A 21,100-nucleotide genomic window follows, 5' to 3' on the forward strand; every position below is an offset into this window, starting at 1 on the left:
ATGTACAGGATTTTACCAGGGTGGAAGCTCTATCAGACTTCTTTGCAATCAATTATCTCTGATTATAGAAATTTAAACCTCATTTACAGCACAAAATCTGATGAATATGCTTAAGTTTCTGTATCCCCAAAAAAGGATTCATCCCAAACAAATTAACTACCCCTTTTCCTCATGGGAGGAGAGTCAAAGTGATGTTCTGGTATCATGTTCCACAGTTCAGTGAGAGCTCTACTCTTTCAGCAAAGGCCTACCTGCATCACAAGGGCTCATTCTACCATCTGTGTTTGCATAAACTTCTGTTAACAAACCATATTGTTATTGGGGAGAAAATTAAATCTTTAGAACAGGTTTCTCCGAGGCAGCTGTCTGAACCCTCTGTGTTGCTGAAGAATGTCTCTGTATCAAGGAATGTGAGACTGCAGAGTTTATTTAACAGTGAGATAGAAAAGGGGTTCATTTTATTACAATTCATGCCATCCTAATGGACCACTTGATAAGAAAATATTAAAATGTAGTGCTGGGTGGGCTGTAAGTGAATATTTATTTGCCTTCTACCACTACCCCATAGCTGAACCAACAATCTCAGGCTGGCACTCAATGGTTAAGATGAACTGTTTAATCAGGTCTGTGGCATCCTGCTGTCAATATTATCTGAAGTGAAATCAGTTGAAAGAAAATGCCAATTGAAAGCATCCTTGCAAGACTTTACCTGCTATTTCTGTAGCTTTTAATCACATGCAGCCTGTCTCTGGCATCTATGAAGAGGGGAAAAGGTTGGAAATAGATTTATCTATTTTGGAAAGCTTGTCTCTTCATTTCTAGACATAATTAAAAGCTTGATATGTTGCTTAGAGTTTTCCCATGTACTTTGACTTTTCTTTGACTGCTGGAAGGTGTGAAGTGATCAGTGCAGGTACTTCTGAAGAATGATGTCTGTTAAAGCTTTGTACAACGGTTTCCCTTTCATGCTGAGCTCAGATACATTGCCCATCAATCTCTTCATTTTCTGCTCATATTAATCCTCTCAGAGTAGCTACTGCTTGTTCTGGTGTCACCAAACTGCAACTCAAGGTGAGAATTACTTAACTTGGTGCTCTGGATTGCCCATAAGGCAGATAGGATTTTATTTTATTTATTTATTTATTTATTTTAATGCTGGCCAACTTCTATTTCTATTATTTCAGGCTTTTGCAGATTAAGCTTCTAAACATCACATCCTGCAGTCACTTCCCACACCAGTCCAAGTCTTGATCTACAGAGATGAACAATAGAAATGAAAAGACTGCTGATTCCATGAATAAATATAAGCCCTTAGCTGCCTTATTATCCCTGGAAAATATGTCCAAAAAGATGTCTTTGGTAATATTTGCAATAAAAGGCTGATAGTGTTCTCAGGACTGATGAAATCTGCCCCTTCTTGTTTCTAAAATTCTGATTTGCTCAAGAGAGAATGCAGTGATGGGTGATGCAACTTTTTTCTAGCATAAGTTCATGCATGAATGTGAAACTTTGTGAGTTTTCCAAAGGTAACACATTGCAGCTACTCCACAGGTAGAGCTGGGCACTGACCCAGGGTTTTTCAGGATGCACTGTTTACAGCAAATCTGAGCACATGGCATTGATCTGCTGCTGCCCACCCTGGTGGGTGGGTTCTAAGTGCTCCTGCATCTCCTCTGGTAAACAGGGCAGGGTCACAGCAAGCTGGAAGAGGAGTGGGCTCAGTTTTTGTCTCTCTGTGGGCTTTGGTGTTGGATTACAGCATATACAAGCAGTCACATGCACCACCTGTAGCTGATTTTTAAGTGTGCACACATGATGGGGATATTTCATATGTGCAGTTACATGAAATTTGAGAGGTATGTAAATGAGACATGCATTAATTATCTGTGACAAGGAAATGGCTCACTGTGGTTTACTCTCTCACACTCTAGCTCACATTTCATACCTGTGTGATTTCCTAAGGGTTTTATATTCAGGGTGAAAAGTCTACATTCCTGCATAGCTTTGTGTAACCATATTATGGAACTTTCTGTAAGTCTCAAATATCTCAACTTCCCTTCTTTGTGCTGTTTTCTAAACTAAATGAAATCACAGTTTGGTTTTGTGGTTTTTTGGTTTTGTTTTTTTTGGGTTGTTTTTGTTTGTTTGATTTGGTTTTTTTGTGTGTGCAAGAATTCAGAGGCTCACAGCTGTAGGCTACTTTGAAATTTTTGTATCATTATTTCTACTTTGCTGTCTTCAAAATATGGTAAAATCAAAAGGTCAGAGATACCAAATCAAACAATAATGTAGGGAAAACTGTGTTGGAGACAAGCTTACAAGTGAGTGTTATAGAAAGGACACACTTCTTATTTGGGGTTGAGTGTGGGAAATTATGATTAAGTACATCAGAGTGTCACGGACATATTTTATGAAAAATCCTTTCCTTAGGATTTTTTCTCCTGAGAAGCCAAGAGGCCTCAGAAACGAAATGTAAACAATGATTATCTGCTGCTGTGGAATGCAACAGGTGCATCTGTGATTGGTCTCATGTGGTTGTTTCTAATTAATGGCCAATCACAGCCCAGCTGTCTCAGACTCTGGTCAGTCACAAGATTTTATTATCATTCCATTCCTTTCTTTGCTAACCTTCTGAGGAAATCCTTTCTTCTATTCTTTTAGTATAGTTTTAATATATAATTTTCTTTTAATATTATACATATCATAAAATAATAAATCAGCCTTCTGAAACATGGAGTCAAGATTCTCAATCTCCATGTCAGGATTGCCTGCAAATACAAAATTTGGTGAGCCCAAGTGAGGATCAATTCAACATCAGAGTACCTGTGCAATGTTTTGGGGAGGCTGTACCATATTTTTTATTCATACTCATTAAAAAGTGTGAAGCTCTGTAAAACTGGATTGGAGCAATCTCAAATCCTGAGTCCCAGTGAGTTAAACAGAGGTCCTCAGTCCCTCAGTGAGTGGTGCTCAGCACTCCTAGCACCCTTCAGCAACACTCAGACATCCAGAGCCATTCCCTGTGCCTCAGCCTGGCTGTCAGACCCCAAAGGAACAAACACCTTGGATGGGAAGGCACAGGGAGTAAGAGAGAGAGACTTTTGGCAAGAGGCATTTTATTCTCCCTGATTTTGGACATCCCATCTCTGCTGCTGCTGCTCTTGTGCCACTGACAGTCACAGCCTTTTAAAGACCACTCCTGTTTTCAGTAGGGTCAAGGCTGAGGCACCCTTTGTCATTTCAAGTGGCAATGTGAGGGTTTGCCCCCCTCTTCCTGCAGGACATCAGGGGCTGTGAATCTGCCCCTGCTCCAGCCCCACCTGAGTGCCCAAGGTGGCATTGCTGAATACATGCTAAATCTCTGTAATTAATGAACATTATCAAGGCTAAATAAATGATGTCTTTTCCCCTTTTGCTGTGCCCAGAGCCCTGCTGTTCTCCTGTAAGATGTATAGGATATATAGATGTTATGCATCTCTTCTGCATTAATTTTCTTGTGCTACAGGTAGATCAAATAAATACATGAGAACAGGGCTTCACCACCACACTACTTGAATTATTTATTCTATTTAGGTTTCTATTTGCGCAGTTATGTACTGCATGTGTTTGTACATCATGCTGTAAGGTTTCCACTTTCCTTACTGTGTCATCTGGCTACAAGTGAGCTGGGAATCTGGTTTGGTGCAGTATCCTCAGAGCTGAAGAGTTCCTCTCTGAGGCAGTAAAAACAGTGACACAGTACTAGCATGCCTGTGAAAATGAAAGCTCTTTAAGGTGGTAGAAATGGCACATCAAAACTCCTGGTCAGTTTAAAAAAAAAAAACATGGAGCAAGGCATTGTTCTGGTTTCTGTTTGCTTCATCACAACAGAACCAACTCCTGAGGTTACAGCAGTAACAAGGCAATTCTGTTCACCTCCTTTATTTATTTTAGTAAGCACACACTTTTACCTCTGCATTGGGGTTCTGAGTAGACCTTTCCAGTTGGCCCATTTTCCATAATTTGCATTTCCCCTAGAGGGCTTTCAACGTACCAGTAACATTTTTTGTGTATCCTCTGGGATAATTACATGTAGTGTGCAAGACCTGCAGTCCAGAAAGGTGAATGCAGGGAGGGTACTGAGGCACACAGGGGAAAATTGGGTGAGGTGACGGGAATCTGTGCATTACTTGTTTTTTCTGCTCAGTGGAGTTTTGCCCAAGTGTTGTTTTCTGCCTCTTCCTTCCACTTGAGAACAGAAATCTGAAAACATTGTGGGTTTGCCTTCTCCAAAAATAAAGACATGAAGCAGACAGGAAGGGCTTTGGGTCCCTTTGTGCCTCTTTTAGAGAAGACAAGTGTTGGCAGTGTTTTCATTGTTCAGACTCTTGAGGAGGTTATTTTAGGTTGGAGGAAAAGCTTATCTACCACAGAGCTAGCAGGAATGCAGCAACATATGCTTACTACAACAGACTGAATCCCAAGAAGTCTAGAAACACTTGATAAAAACCACACCAGCTTACAAATCCCCACAGCCATCATAGTCCCCACCAGAAACTGAGGGCAGTGGCCACCACAGCCCATCCAGCTCCTGTGAGCCTGCTGGGGAGGCACTGAACACCAGAGAAAACACCAGGGCAGGTGGCAGAGGTGACATCTTTGCACCTCTTGGCGTTGTTTGGCAATGGTTGAGAGAAGTTATGAGGCTAACATGGTGTTCAGTGGGTTACCAGTCCTCAGGGCAAGTGGTCACACCCTGTGCTACAGGTGATGGCAGTCCTGAGGAGATCCTCTCCAAATGGCCAAAGGTGGGCTCAGCCTGCCCAGCCTGCAGGATCCACATCTTTATGTTCAGAAACTGAGGTTGTTTGGTCTTTATGCCTCCATCACCTGTGAGACTTCAGAGGTTGTCTTGGTACAACTTTCAAGTATGAGACATCTTTAGGATGAATATGTGTTTTACTCAGCCATTTCACAGTGTCATTATTTTGCACAGCCTCACTATTAAAAGTGTGTGGTTCATATTGTGAGTTCAAGTATTTCTTTTTTTTTTTTTTTTGGTTAAAGCTGATATAAAAGTAAATGAAAAATAACAACCATTGTGATGAAAAGTGTACTTCATAAAACAAATACTTAAAAAGCCACTTGCTCCAGCTGCAGATTTTATGTACGAGGATCTCTCAGGCAATGTATGTGCTTACATAAGAAGTCTTTCACAACATTTACATTTAAACCAGTCATCATCTTATATGCAGATCATTTATTCATCCTATAAATCACTTTGGAGCTAAAAATGAAGATGAGGCTCTCTCTTTTCCAAGCAGTAGGCTGCTAAACAGCCTAATGTGTTTGCAGCTGTTGTGAACATGGGGATTCTCTGCTTGATTCTCAGTGATTTGGGAGGTATTTTCTCATCCCTGGTGATGTCTTTTACATTTTCTCACCTAGATATTTCAGTTCCAAAATATAAATTATGGCTATTCAGTAAAATGGGAAGGAAGGAAGGAAGGAAGGAAGGAAGGAAGGAAGGAAGGAAGGAAGGAAGGAAGGAAGGAAGGAAGGAAGGAAGGAAGGAAGGAAGGAAGGAAGGAAGGAAGGAAGGAAGGAAGGAGCTAAGAAATAAATTCTTCCATTCCTAAAACAACAGTTAAAAAAAGCACATACAGAGTCAATAAGGAAGGAATTCAGATACCTAGAAATAACCAGGAGCTATGGAGGGAAAGTGTCAGTGAATATTGATCCCTAAGAGCACAGGGAGCAGGAACACTGAGCCAGACTGTGAGGAAGCAAACTGCAAAGGCAATTTGGAGACCATTCACAGCTGGCACTGAAGTTGGGGCCTCAGAAGTCTCTCTCACACGGATAAACAAGTGAGAAAGAGGCATCTGTTGCATTGCAGCTGCCAAGGTTACACCAGCAGGAGCAGGCAGAGGGGCAGAGAAAAGCCAGCAGCAGGGTCTGTATTCCTTGCAGGGATAACAGAGTCAAACAATTGTGGCACTGCTCATCCCCTGCCTTTGAGACTGGGATGATGTATTAAAATATATACACTGACTCAAAAAATAACCCCACAGTGGATTCAAAGTAATGTTTTTGAACAGTAACTACTTCAATAGAAAAGTCTGACTGTCACACTTGATCTTTAGGGTAGGCAAACCAAAGTGGGTGCGGAATCCTGAAGTGAGAGGAGCACAAGTACCTGCCTGCTGTGTTCCCCAGAGACACACTCCAATTCAGGCAGGAAAGTGCTATGCAAAACAGCTCTAGCTGTGCATGAAAGAGCAGACTTCTTCACAGCTTACATGCCTGTGTTGTCTTATTTGTTTACCATGAACTGTGTGGTCCTGGAACTCAGAGAGGCAGCAAGAAATGGGAAGCAGCAGAATAGAGTGCTTCAAATCAACCCAGTATAATAATCTTAAACTACCTTCTCCTTGTCAAGATTTAAAAAGAAAAATTTAAAAAAGCAACTTAGTGAGGCTTTGGTAATGGACAAATAGTAAAACACCACAGGACTATTATGCAGACACACAGGTTGTTCTTGCAATTCCCATTGTCCCTGTGTCCCCTGCTGCCACACACCTGCTGTCTCAGATAGCAGGAGTTCTCATACTTGTGGGAACATTTTGAAGTGTATCCCCTGTAGGAACAGATATTCATGCAAATGACTAATTAATGGCATTGACTGAATAAACTGGATTTGATCTGCTAAATGAAAATAGCACACCAGATTGCTTTCTTAATGATTTTGGTCATGCTTTCTTAATGGCTTTGGTCATGTGTAATGGAACTGTGATGTATTTTTAGCTGTAACTATATTCATAATCTGTTACTGCCTCTAGTCCTTTCACAGAACCTCTGAAATCTGGAAAATCATCTGAGTGGATCCCCAAGACAGAGAGGTCCTCAGTGGAGCCTCTGACAGTTCCTCTGGCCAGAGACTCTCCCATGACTGACCCTTGGTAGAACCAACACGTTGGAGACAACCGGAGAGGGGCAACAGTAGCAGGGCTGATGCAAGATAGAGCTAATTAGTGCATCTCCTTAAAGGCCAAAGATTTTCCTTTCTTTTATAATAAAATTAGTTTTGGGATGTCCATTGACAAGCTGGGAAATCTTGCCAAAGTTAGGGATTAACTTGGAACAAGACTAAAGCGGTTTTTTGGTCTTCTAATAGGAACTATTGTGAGAAGCAGTGCTGGGGATGGTGTGTAGGCAATAGAGATGCTCTGCAGCCTTTGTAGGAGTAGGGCTGATGTCAGCTGATCTCCCACTAAGTGTTTCCAATTCCAAATTCCAACTGGGGATGTTGCTGTGCAATAATGTGATATTAGTGTTGTCACATTCTTGGAGAGGGGCAGGGCACAAATTGTGCTTTCTGAACAAAACAAAATTAAATTCTCCCTCTCCAAAGCTCATTCAGATGAGCACAGAACAGAAATCTCCAGAATGAACAGCCAGAATGTCTGCCTGCTTCTGAAGCATCTAAAGCACAAACTCCTGTAAAAAAAGCTTCTAACCATGCAGCCCTCATGGGTTTAAAGCTTCCTGTTCTTTGGTATCTTTTGTATGAGGAGCCCTTGACCTCCAGAGGGATCTGCAGAGGAGGCACAGCCCCCTCTGACTCACTGCATCTGAGCCATGCAGGTACAGAAGGAGAGGGGCTGTGCCATTGCTTTTTGTGTGGATAGATGTTGGCACTGGGACTGAGAAGGGGGAACTGGTCACCAGCAAGCCCTGGCACATCTTAGGACTATGAGCATCTTGATTTTTTTATGGACCCTTCCCTCTTGTTCCTCTTGGAATTTCTCTATGAAATTGGAATGGTGGTGCAATAGGGCACTAAAGGTATTTTATCATGCTTGGAGATTGAGTAGATTTACCTTTTCTGGAGTATGCTGCTGCTCTTAGAAGAGCACTGCTTAGGGAGACCTTCTGCCACCATTGCTGCAGGAGCTGCCAGCCTTGTGTCCCCACCCTGCTGCCTCCACACCTTGGACAGCAGCACCAACACACACTGAGCACTGCTCCCCTTGCATCCTTGGGCCAGTACTGACTTCCAATGACTGAATGCTAAAATCCATGGCTGTAACATTTCTAAAGGCTTTTCTCACCTTTCTCATAGTGGATGCCTGTGCTGGCAGAGTCTGTCCCTCTTCCTGAGTTGTCTTTAAAACATCTGCTACCTATAAAACTGTCCTAAAAACCTGTAGCCCTTACACCTTTTCCTTTGTAACATACCTCTGAGTGGGTTTTTCTCTTGCCATGAGCTTTCCTGGGCACTGTGTCCTTCCTCAACTGAGAGCAAATCAACCAAACCAGTGGGAGCTGTCAGCAAGTGTGAAGCTCAGAGGGGCTGGATGTACAAAACCACATTGTGTGGTGTGTTCTGCTGGAGGCAACACATTACTGCACCCCAAATACTAATGGTACTAATGGTTTAGACCCCCCCAAAATTTCAGATATGTAACCCTCCATGGGATCTGGTCATTATCTGGAGAAAGGAGTACATTAGCAGACTGATCAAATGTATGGTTAATCAAGTAGAATTAATTTCTACCCACTTTGCTCACTGGCTCCAACTTCCTTGCTGTGGCAATGAAAGGGGAATAAATAACCCAGTGTGGTACAGCTAAAACCCCAGGCTTCAATGGAGCAGAAGGGTTCTGCATCCAATAACTGTACCTGCTGCAGGCTTATCACTGCTCTTAGTCTGTGCTCCCTGGAACAGATGTGTGCAGCTGCAGGGCTCTCTGTGAGCTCAGGTGGCTGGTGAGTCTGGCCTTTGTAACTCACAGGGAGCAGGAATGCTCTGCACTGACTCCTGAGAGCCCATTGCTGCTTCCCATAAAGGAGCTGCTCTGTATCCAGACACCTCTACTGCCTGGGAAGGGCAGAATCAAGGATGGCCTTGCACCCTGATCTGCTAAAAAATGTTTGGCAGCAGCAACAAACTGCTTTTTTTTGCTATCACATGTTGCTGTGATGCTTCATCATTTGCTGTGCTTTAGCTCCTAGGAGTTCACAAGTCTTTGTGGTGGTGACAGTTTGAGCTTTTGTTCCACCTTATCCTCCAGAGCCACTGGAACATTAATTCCTCTTTGCAGTGTTCTAAGTTTTCAACCATCTTTGAGCAGGAAGAAGCTTTGTGGTGACTTTGTGAACTCCAAGGAGAATTTTAAGAATGATCCCAGACCACAATCTTGTTCCTGCCAGTCTCAGGAGAGTGAAGCACTTTCCTTCTAACAGAAAATGCTCCAGGACATGTGTGACTAATTTGTTACAAGGTAATTAAAAATTATCTGTATTACTGCAGTGCTGCATGATTTTGTTGAAACAAGCACTCTGAGTGAAGATGAGTGGAGAAGCTGGAACAGCTCCTTTCACCTGTTGCTGGTTCCTCTCCTGATGGGAGGGAGTTGGCTCTGTCCTGCTGTGGGGCCTGAGGAGGTAATTGCTGTCAAGCCTGGGGATGCATTCATGCCATTGTAGCTGGCATTTTGAATGAGCATCTTGGTTAATGAGGAGAGCTCTCTGTGCTCAGAGTGGGCTCCTGAGCTGTCCCAGTGGTGGCACAGCACAGACCACATGGATTGATGGAGGATGCTCATGATAAACATGCACTTTGTGTGGGCAGGGAGTGAGTCTGGAGACTGACACCCTCCCATGGCATGGGCAGGAACTGGAGACAATCATGTTTCAGGTGTGGTTGGTAGAGGTTGGACAGCCTGTTGTATACCTGACCCTGGCAGGGAGGAACAATTGTGATCAGCTGTATCCTTGTGATCAGCTGGGATGCTGTGGGGAGGGATGGATGGGAAGGTTGAACTCCCAGGGTCCTTGTCTGCCAGTGCCTCCTGCCATGCCCCACACGGGGCTGTCTGGGACCCATCCTTCTGCCTGCTGGCCTTGGCAGGTGCAGATTCTTGTCCTTTGACAGGGATGTGCTAATCCTTCATCAGTGATGACTCAGCCAAGCAATGGCATGGGTACCCTAACCCTGCTCAGAGGTCAGGAGGGACAGCCTCACCCTGCTGGTGTGTGAGGAGATCATTCTCTGACTAATAAACACTTCTGAATGGCAGTGGCCACTGCTGCTCATCCAGGAGGTGTTTGGCAACCTCAGAACCCCTTTGATGGAGGCAGGAGGGGGACAGAGAGCTTGAGGATGTCACTGCCCCTGCTGCCACATCCTCAGGCAGTGAGCAGCTGGCGGCCACCTGAGGGGATGGGACAGCCTGCCCTGGTCCGGGGTGACAAGGAGGTACAGCCAGGCAGGGAGATCAAGGCATTTCAGAAACACTGGGCTGGCTGTGCCAAGCCCTGGGAGATGCAGTCAGAGCAGCAGCCTCCTAATGCACCCCTGTAATGAGGCTCAGCCACATGCATTTGCATAGCTAACTGCTGGACTAATTAGCACAATTAACTTCTTGTGTGTCCAACAACAAGCTTAGTGGGGAAAAAAAATCTACATTGTAAGGGAGAGTGGCCATTTCCAGAACAGTTAAAACTGTGTCTTAAGTTGTTAACTGTGAAAGAATTGAATCTGCAGAGGGAGGGCATGCAGTGCAATTAAGTTTAGGGATTGCCAGTGTAGGTACTGAGGGGTCAGGGACACAGTGAATGGCCCATGTTTTAAAAAGGGATCTGTTTTGCAGAAATTTCCAGCATGTACAGTGGAGGAGTAAAATAAAACAACCAACTAAATAACAAAAATCCCACAACCAAAAAAAACCCAAAAAACCCCAAAACCAACACACCAATTCCAAATACAGTTTTGTTTTATTTGAATTCCTCTTGGAAAGAAAAATAGCAGAAGTGTGGAGTTAAGCAAGCCTTCATTACCACTCACAACAGGTAGAAAAGTAGACCAAGCCAATTGGAAAATTCAAACTGATCCACTTATATAAAACCTTGAAAACAATTTTGTTCTGATGGCTGGGGAAAAATGTATGAGCAACAACCTCAAGTAAACATTTAGAAAATACCGTGACTTAAACTATGGGGACTAAAGAGATGGAATTGCAATGTAAGCCAGGACTGTGTCAGAGTATAATTCAGCAAGAAATCAACACAGGCTGTTAGATTTGAATGCAAATTACTGTTTCTTGTTAGAGAGGTGCTATTCACTTATTTTTTAAATGAGCTTTTGCCTGGGTTGTGGCACCGGGGAAAAGGCAAGGTTGTCCAGTTTACTACCAGCACAATTCTGTGTTGCAGATCTTTTATGTTGTGGTTCCTATAAACTCCTGTGAATGTAATGGTGAAAATGCAGAAACAGTTAGGGAGTCTGAGTGGTGCCTTGTAGATATCTTTAGGGAACTTGGCCTGATGTTGGCCTGTTCCTGAAACAAGGATCAAAATTATCCCGGGTGTAAGGAGACATTGACTGCAGTGGTGTTGGTGAATGTGACCTTGTGTAATAAATCTGTGCTCTAAAATTGGGGACCAAATGAGGCATAATCACTTCCCTGTCAGACAAACACTGTGATGTTCCCTTTCCTTAGCAGGCTCAGCAGAGGTCCCGGTACCACGTGAGTGAGAGCGCATTTATCTTTACACAGCATCACAGGCTGCATCCCGGCTGTGCTGGGTAGGAGGTGAAGATGGGAGAGGCAGCAAACGTGGCATTTTCGTGTCACCAGGTGTTGGGTTGAGTGAGGGCTCCATCAGTCCCGAGCAAACACCGAACTACGCTGCTCTGAGTTTTGTCCACCCATGCGAGGGCTCCTTCCCGGAGCGTGGCTCTGCCTCGGCACAGCCCGTGTTACCCCGTGCCGACAGCCAGGTGGGCGAGCGGGCTCGGGAGCCTCCTTCGACAGCTCCGATGCGCCGGAGAGATCTCTGCTAAGGCAGAGAAGCTGCAGGGAGCGAGCTGCAGCAGGCAACGCGTGCCCGCGTGTCACCCTGCAACGTGACCTCCGTGGCAGCCACCACAGCAGACACGCACGGTGGCCCCCGGCACACCGGGGACATGGAGGGGGCTGGGGGAGGCTGGGGGCCACCTTCCACCCTTCGGCAGTGAAGGGGCAGCTCCCCGGAGCATCGGTCCCATTGCTGGGTACCCTGGCAGAGCGCTGCATCCCCGGGAGCCGCGCTGGCAGCTGGGCAGAGGCTGCCCTTGGCACGGCTCTGCTGGGCAGGGGCTGCCCTTGGCACGGCTCTGCTGGCAGGGGCTGCCCTTGGCACGGCTCTGCTGGGCAGGGGCTGCCCTTGGCAAGGCTCTGCTTCAGAGCTGAGCACTGACGGAGCCCCCGCAAGTTGCGAGAAGCCGGGAGCGCGCCTGCCAGAAACTCCGCGGGTGCGCGGCCCCGCGGGGATGCGGGATGGGGGATGCGGGACGGGGCAGCGGCCCCCGGGGGATGCGGGATGGGGCAGCGGCCCCGCAGGGATGCAGGATGGGGCAGCGGCCCCCAGGGGATGCGGGACGGGGGATGAAGGACGGGGGATGAAGGACGGCGGATGAAGGACGGGCCAGCGGCCCCGCTCTCCGCCGCCCCGGGAGGGGGATGGAGCAGGGCCGGCCGCGCACATCCCGGCGGCTGCACCGCCAGCCCCGGCAGCCCGGTGCATGCGCAAGGCGCGGGCGGCCGCCGTGGAGGTGGGGAGGGAGCGAGGACCACATCGCTGCCTCCGGCTCCGAGCTGCCAGTTGCTGGTTGCCAAGCAGTTATCATTGTTTCTGTGACGATTGCAGAGGCTGTTGCTAATTGAAGAAGCCCCCACAGCATCCTTCTCTCTGCTCCTGCTTCTGCTTTTATTTTAGAGGCTCAAGGGGGAAGACAGCCAGACTAGTGCTTTTTTACATTGCATTTTTATTTATTTCTTTTTGTGGGGGTGGGAAATTTCTCAGCTGGTGATTAAGTGATGGACTAGTTACTCATCCGTATCCCTTTAGTCTTTGTGTGTGTGTGTGTGTGTGTGCGTGTATGTCTGAACACACAGACAAGCTTACACACACACACACACACAGAGTAAAATCCTGTTTGCCACTGCAGTGGGCACAAATAGGTGAGCATGACTACAGCCAAGGAGCAAAATGCATCAGGGAAACAAGCCCAACAGCAAGACCAGGTAAATGCTTATTTTCCTCAATTTCAAACAGATACAGATTTGCAATGTGTAGCTTTGTGTTTCTCGTATGATTGTTATGATTTTTTAAAAAATCTTTTTGGTGTGTGTTCTTAAAATTGTCAACTGAGTCACCAGCCAGTGGCAGGAGGGAAGTGCTGTGTAGCTGGGTTCAAGGTCTGCTTTCTCAGTGTGTGTGGAGACTTGGGGGGAAGCCGAAATTGTGATAATTTTAACAGCCTGCACCTCTTGCTGAAGGCAATAGAGGTTTGTTCTGTAACTTGTTCCTTACATGTGTTCTGGGAGGGGGAGTATGTTGGGATGGAGGCCCTTTCTCTCTGGAAGAAGGGGGCAAGGGTATTTAAAAGCCCTTCTGCAGATAGATATAAAATTGTAAAAGTCGTGTGCAGCTTCTGACTTTGCCATGCACTTTCAGTGAATTTTTCTTGCCTGGCATTGTCTTGGAGGGGCATTTCAGGGTACAGCATGTGCCCAGGCTATGCACAAACAAGAGGGATGGCAGGGGGGGCAAAAAGCAGCTGCAAGTAGGTAAAACTCCTACTGGCTTTGGGGCAAATTTCTGTGCTCTTAGCATATCTGAACTCGGTTAATCTATTTCTCTTGGTAGGTGCTTTGTGTGTTTCTGGAGAGGTAGAAAGTTAAAGATTTCATTTTCTCTGTCAAGCCTGTATTTTGGAGGGTATTCCTCTCTGCCTACACTTACCAGGATGGAATGAAGTCAAAACTTTCCCTGTCTAAAAAGCAGCGGGTGGCAGAAAAAAAAAAGAGATATATCCTCAGCTGTAAAGGACGGGCAGAGTTATGAAGTGGTGGCATAAGGGAAAGTCTGGCTGCGATCTTGGAGCTCCAGCTGAGGCTGGTGAAGGTTCCTGAGCTCTGGGGGCACTTGGCAGATCAACATCTCCCTTCTCCTCATCCCCACCTTCCCCTCCCTGTGCTGGGGCACCGCGGTGGAGCCCAGACCCTCCAGTTCTGCAATTGTTCCTCATCTCCTTAAGACATTGGAAGTTCTCCACTTTAATCTTTGGTTAGGACAGCACAGGAGGATAATTTAAACAGATCTCTCAGGGCACAAATTAATTCTTAAAATAGCTCTTCCTGGAGTGATAGGCTGAGAGCCTCACATATTTTTTTTCTTTTTGGTACAGTGTTTTAGGGAAGAAAAGAGCATGGGAAGACACTAAGCACCACAAATAGCATGATATAATCTGCATTTATTTTCAGGGTGATATTATACCAATGACCAAAACAGGCAGGCACAATGGTTCAGAGGAAACAAGAAGAAAATAACTTTGATATTTGGGGTTAAGAAACTATGCCTTCATCTAACCCTGCAGGTGTTGGACTTTTCTTCTCTTTTCAATGCTTTTGGAATATATATTTTTGTCACTGTTTGCTGCAGGTTAAAATGAGTCTACCTGTGTTTCTGGGAGGCAGGGGTTTATAAGTGCCTTTTCTGAACAAAGAGGGCTATGGGGCTGTCCCTTCCTCCTCCTTAAAGCTGTGTAAAAGTGTTGAGTTTTGTAAGTCAAGAAGTATATGTTGCATTTTTATGAAGCAGAGGTGGTTTTGTTTCAAGCAGTGTTACCTGCCTAATGCCATTTTGCTGTTGGCACGCCACGTCTTTGCTACTTTGGTCTTCCTACATGAAGTACAAAATGCTCAGAATAGGTCCTTAGTATATGCAGAATCTTGATTGAGTATATTCCATAACTGGCTGAATTGCAATTATACCCATATGGTACACTTAAATATTCTGGGAGTACGTGCTCTCTTAGCTCTGCCCTAGTGTGAGCACGAAATAGAAATATCAAGAATATATAAATATCAATCATATTGATGAATATTAATGTCTGAGTCTGTGAGCAACTTTGCTCACTGCCATCATTTCTTTTATTGTTTTCACAATACATTATTAGTAAAATGGCTTGACAGCAGGGGGCTGAATCCAATCTCTGTCTATTGATTTGAGTGCACTTTTATCTTCCAACACCAAAAGCAGATCTAAACCCTTATTTTATCTAAAACTGTTCATAACTGAAAAAAGGCTCTATTCAAATTCTATTTCTAGCTGAAATTCTATTTCCAGGCTTATGCATATCAAGAATTACTGAGCTTTTTTTTTCCTTGCTTAAAAGTGATCAAGAAACTGAAAAATGTAGCTTGGAGAAAAATTGGAGGCAAAGTGCTGGTCTGGCTGTAGAGGATTGAGTCTCTTTCAGTAGCAGCTGCTGCTGTCGTAAGAGATTCTGTCCATCCCTTTTCTGTGCTCCCTGCTGTGACATTCCCTGGATCCAGAGGCAAGCAAGTGTCACAGTTGGCTTAAATCTCTGCTGTGTCCTACCATACTAACCCAAACAGAAGCTGGCCATTAAAAGACACTGCAGGAACAGGGTGGAGAAAGTTTGAAAATGTCTGCAGAAGCTTTGCAGGCATAAATTTAAAAATCTACTTTAGACTCGTGTGTCTATATGCAAATGAAGTCGTGTTCTGCCTTGAGATTTACAAAAATGATAATAATTAGAAAATGATTGGGATGTGGAGATAAGCAAAGCACTGCTTTAGCTGCTGAAGGCAGGCAATCCCTTTCTTCCTCAGGTAATTAAAAATGTTTCTATACAATTCCTTTCTGATAAGCAGTGCTGCTCACCTCCATGCCAGTTAAACTGCTCAGAATTCCAGTCATTTATCTCCTTGCTTATCTGTCTCATGGGTCTGAACTCCTAAGTCTTTTGGACATCATGTACAGAGAACATTCTGTAAGTGATAAGTAATGCTGTCTGTTACTGTCAAGTTGTGATTGCTTGATCAAGAAGTGAGCTGGACGTGGTTGTCTCCGTGCTCTTGGCTGCTCCTGGTGCAGCTGTGGTTTCTTGTTCCGAGGGCTGGAGTTGGACACAGAGCAGTGCACCATCAGCACAGCTGCTTCCTGCTCAACCCAGAGCTCGGGAGTGCGTGGCAAAGACACTGATAGACCCAGGATCTGGCTCAAGAGGACTAGAGAATCCTGTTCTCCCCCTTGGGGTTTGTTAGCTGGATGTGTGGATAGGCCATTAAAACACTTTTCCATTAAAAAAGGGAAAGAAAATAGCAACAGCAGGTCAAGTACTCTGACAACGCTTTAGCTATTTATACAGGCTGAAGACCTCTGTGTTTTAACATAAGCCTGTAAATTTGTTATCTTAGTTTAGCCCAATTCTTGCTACTTTTAATGGCCTTTGGGAATGCAAATAGCTCTGCAGTCATATATAAAGATAAGGAGGCTGATTTTTTACTGAAAATGTGGTAACAGGCGTAATGCTAAAATGAGTCTTTTAAATATTTTAAAAAGTGAGTCAGCATATCAAGTATAACAGGATCACAGATTCTCAAAGAACAATTTTTGTAAAACATATTTAAAGGGTTGATTGGTTAATTGGATATTTGAACACTGAGAATAAAGATTGTTCTCATTTCTTTTGCTGTGTAGAAAAGAACTGTCCAGGGCTTATAGGGAGCAAAATCCTGTTCTGCAATGTGCTCGTGTCCTAGACAAGGTTGTTAATGACTGCATGGAATCCATGTAAAAGACCAAAAAATAAGTGAGGAGACAAAATAGCTTGAGGGCTGCCTTATTGAAGTGGGCTCCGTGGAAGAGTGGAATCAGATCAATGGAATAGTTCTGCCTATTAGCTGTCATTAAGGTAATCAATTCTGAATTTTACAGAACAGCTGGAATTCCAAATCAGAGGTGTGGTGTCTTCAAGTGGAAAGAGAACACATTTACTTGTAAAACCTAGGCCAGACTCAGGAATAAAATGATGAAAAGATTAATATTTCATGCTGCTAATGTTCCCCTGCCTCTCTACTTCACAGAAATAGCCTGTAGTATCTTGAAGAGTGAGTACAGTTGCAGTATCTAATATACTATGCTGAAGTGTGCCTCTACTTGTGTAACTTTATCCAAATAAGAAGCTAAGTGTGCACTTCAGCTGCATTATGCAGACAGTCCCCCTGTGTTGTTTTAATTCAGGTAATTCTGGGATTCCTGTACCAGGGGATGCCAATCCCTGTGTGCCCTGCTGTCTTCCTGCAAGGTGGTAAATGTTCTCTGTCATTGTGAGCTGAGTCCTGTGCTGTTAATTCACTCCCAGAGTAGATTAAACTAAAAAATATGGGTGTGCTCACATTGGGAAGTGGTGTGTACCCACCCTGTGACAGTCAAAGAGATGATACTGAGATCCCAAACACATATTTTTGACTGGGGGATTATTTCAAACAAATTCCAGACTGGCATGCATGTTCTTTAGTAGCTGTTCAGCATCTTCTCTCTAAGCATCATCTGAAATGAAGCCAGTTTGTGTACTCTGAGTCTCCTTTAAAATGTGAGTGAGAGCATGGTAGCTGTGTAAAACTCAGAGATTTGGTCAGTAGTGCAGTTCTGAAAGGAGCAAAAGGACTAAAAGTCAAACAAATGTAACTTCATGTGAGCTACATACCTGTATCCAAAGATATCCCTATATATGTATATATATATTTTTTTTAACTCTGAGGTGTGACTTAAAATCATTCCAGATCTTCTCTGCTCACTTGGCTGCTGTCCAGAAAATCACTGCCCCTGGGTACCAAATGTCTTGGTTGGTTCTACATGCTTTGCATGAAAGAATGCAACAGTCCTGATTCTCTGTGACAGCAAAGCCTCCCTACAGCACATGAGCAATACAAATGATGTCCAAAGAGTGCAAGATCCCTTCCCATTGTAAACAGGCAGTGCTGTACAGTGGTGAATTATAAGTTGTGAATTTTATCTCTTTGAAGCAGGGAAGGGACTTTGCCCTTTTATTTGTCAATATATTTCTGTTGTATGCTAGATCACAAAGAGCCACTGCTGAGCCCTCTCTCTTTTTTAGCAAGGTTTGACGTTCCACATTTTAACTGAATGTTTGTAAGCAGATTGAGCTGTGAATTCACAAGAAAGCTCTGATTCACAGAGCCATTATCTGGCACAGTCAGACTCCCCAGTGCAGCATCCCAGTGGCACAGAATCCATGCAGAGGAATGGAACAGCACCATGGAATAGCTCTGAGGTGCCCAGATCCAGCACTGGGCTGAAAGGAGCCTGGCCTGGAGCTGTTGAACAGGTGGGAGGGAGTCTCCTGGGAGATGAGCTAATTTAGTGTGTTATCTCAGTGACTTGTGACAGCAGAGCTCCTACATTCCTGGCTGGAGCTGAGAACTGTCACATCCCAAAGGTGAGGCCCTGCTTGTGAGAATCCCTCATTCTCCTTGCAATATTCTGGCTCAGGTTGTTACAGCTGTGCAGAAATCAGGGGCAATGCCCACTTTGGAGAGGTGTCTGCCAAAGAAAAGGGAAAAAGGAGAAAGCTCTGATTTACATAGAAAACTATAAGTTTCTTTAGTTTTAATGGAATTGTTTAATATTTTCTGTTTGAGGGCATAATTTTTTTTAATATTTTTTTCATATAGAATACTTTTTATTATTAATATTTTAATATTATTTATTGTTAAAAATATTTTTTTCTTGATAATAACTCTTTAAATTACATGTCTTATTTTAGACCAACACAGGCTTTCTCCAGGAATCATAGAGAACATTTTTTCATTCTCTTAATGGTATCTGATCTATTCCTCAAGAGATTAAATTTCTGTAATAGCACTCCCTAGAACACTGTATTCAAGACCATGGAATTGCATCAAACTGGCAGTCTTTTCTACCTATTAGTTTTCCACAAGGAATACAGTCAGCTAAGTCATGGGGAGGGGGAGACAGAGGTGGAAAGGAGCTTGTTTGGTGTAAAATTGGAGTCTCAAAGCAAGAGACTGCACATAAGCCTTTTCAGTACCCAGTGCTGAAGTGGAAGTGTTTCTGGAAGGTCTCTGGAAGTCCACAGCCTCTAAAGTTTGTACTTTTCTATCAGTTGCTGCTTAAGATTGTGTAAATTTTACATGCTCTTCATACCTTGACCAAGTGGGATGTGCTGTGCCACTGTCCTTGGTACAGCTGCTCCCTCCATTCCTAGCACATGTGACTTGTGTTGCATTCTTCCCCATTAATTTTTTTTCTTTTTTCTTCTTTTTTTTTTTTTTTTTTTTTTTTTTTGCTGTTGGATAAGGGCAGAATAATCTGTCTCTGAAGTTCACTGTTAATCTGGGGTCGTGGGAGTGTGTTTGAATGCCACAAGACTCTCACAGAATTTGATGTGTCATTGCAGTTGTGGTCCATTAGCAGTGCTGTGCATTGCTACAGGTATTTCATGAACAGTGGTTGTACCTGCTTTCAGTTCTTTAATGATGCTTCATTGTGATCTTTATCAGGCATTAAATTCTGGTGAATCGTGGTCACTTTGAGTGATGTGAGAGAAGGCAGCACTTTTAAAATGATGTAGAGTACAGTAAGGTCTATTTTTTAACACAGTATATTCTCTATGTTTTACATTCACATTTTTTGATCCTTTGTCCATTTTTTCCCCTCTCATCTTTTCTTTCACCTTTCTGTTCTGCCCACTCTGATTCTTAAGTGGGATTTAAGTAAATGAAAAAGAATCAGAGAAAGGAGAGTGCCAGCAGCAATGGACAGGAAAGTTGTGCACACTCCTGCGAAGTGCAGATGTGAAGAACTAACTGTGAGAGGAGTGCATTCAGCAAGTTTGAAACCTTTGTTAAACATAAATTTGGAGAGGGACCTGTATTTGAAGTCAATGAAGGGGGTCAAGAATGGAAAGACAAGTTAATATGAATTTCTGATTTAATGACAAATTTTGTGTGGGATTATTCATTGGCTTTGAATGACAATTCAGTGGTGGAGTATGGAACTTAGTCCTTCCTGTGTGCAGACACCACTTGTGGCTTTGAGCAAGAGTGTTGGGTCCTTAGTGGCAGTCAGCAGTTTCTCTTCTGCTGAAATGGTCCATGTTGCCTAAAATTGGAGGGGGAGGAAATATCTGGGAGTCTCCTAAGGACAGCTATGTGAAATATGGAGTTCTGAGATACCGCAGTAACTCAGGCTGCACGAGTACCTGAGATAGCAGAGAGATGCACTTCTTGATGTTTGGAGAATGTAGGGAAAGGGTCACAGGAGAAAACCTAAAAGTTAAAACTCATTCTGAAGGTTTAGCTATGAATAAGGATTTCACCAGAAAAATATCAAGATAAAGGTAAATGCTGTCAGGACTTGAGACAGTTGTGAGCAAACTTGCAAATGAGAGAGAGATAATGCACAGAATCACAGAATTGCATGATTCTAAGATTTTGGGAACTTGAAGCAATTTTATACTTTAAGGAAAGATGCATCTTTCAGCTCTCCATTGCATCATACAGAGACCTTTTCCGAGAAGAAGTAATTAATATTTTTTTCAGAAGAAGTATTGCAGTATAATTGGGAGCCAGAGAGGTTAAATGGAAATGTAAATGGGGGAATGATGAGCCAAGGGTATGTGTGGTCATAGGTTAAACCAAAACCTTTCAGAAATGGAAGCCAGAAAGCTGAAGTTTGGTGCTGGGCAGGCTGATGGAGAGCATCTTCCTGAAAGTCAGGATGAGGGGATGAGCCAAGGCTGGAGCTCAGGGTCTGGTGGGTGTAAAAGAAAGCTCTGGAAAAAGTTGTGGAAGTTGCTGGAAGCTCTGAAGTGTGATGGTAGCAGAGAGGACATAGCTACTTCCCAGCTCCATTAGTGAAAGTCCTTCCCTATATAAAATCCTTTACTATATAGAATTTAGGATACTGCTGATCTTCAGAGGTCCCTTCCAACCCTAACTTTTCTGTGATCCATGAGAGATGAGATGGAGAGGGGGCTAGAGAGTGACTATTAACTCTCTGAACTAGTTATGGGAATTACAGAAACAGAAGTAGGATTGGATTTTGTGAAAAATGCATATTTTATGTTTGGCTTTTCACAAATATTAAAATAAATATTATATGTGTTGTGTAAGAAAGTAATGCTGTATTAATTCTCTTAAGTAGTGTATTAAATGTAGTTTTTGGTTATAAAAAATGTTAAAATAGAAACTATGCTATGTAGGATACTTTTTTA

At 43.7% G+C, this 21,100-nt stretch overlaps 1 protein-coding gene across 4 annotated transcripts in view; it reads left to right on the plus strand.

Annotated features, from left to right (window-relative positions):
- DPP6 (dipeptidyl peptidase like 6) overlaps positions 1 to 21,100 on the plus strand; it is a 561,667-nt gene that overhangs the window by 289,407 nt on the left and 251,160 nt on the right. Inside the window, exon 1 of one of the 4 annotated variants that reach the window (XM_066551013.1) lies at positions 12,610 to 13,052. The exons of the other annotated variants lie outside the window; for them this stretch is intronic. Coding sequence (XP_066407110.1) covers positions 12,996 to 13,052 — 57 coding nt within the window. The 5' untranslated portion in view covers positions 12,610 to 12,995. Of the gene's footprint in view, positions 1 to 12,609; positions 13,053 to 21,100 lie in introns of those variants that run through there. 4 annotated transcript variants of the gene reach the window in all.

Source organism: Molothrus aeneus, chromosome 1 (genome assembly GCF_037042795.1).
Source record: "Molothrus aeneus isolate 106 chromosome 1, BPBGC_Maene_1.0, whole genome shotgun sequence".
Classification (NCBI taxonomy): domain Eukaryota; kingdom Metazoa; phylum Chordata; class Aves; order Passeriformes; family Icteridae; genus Molothrus; species Molothrus aeneus.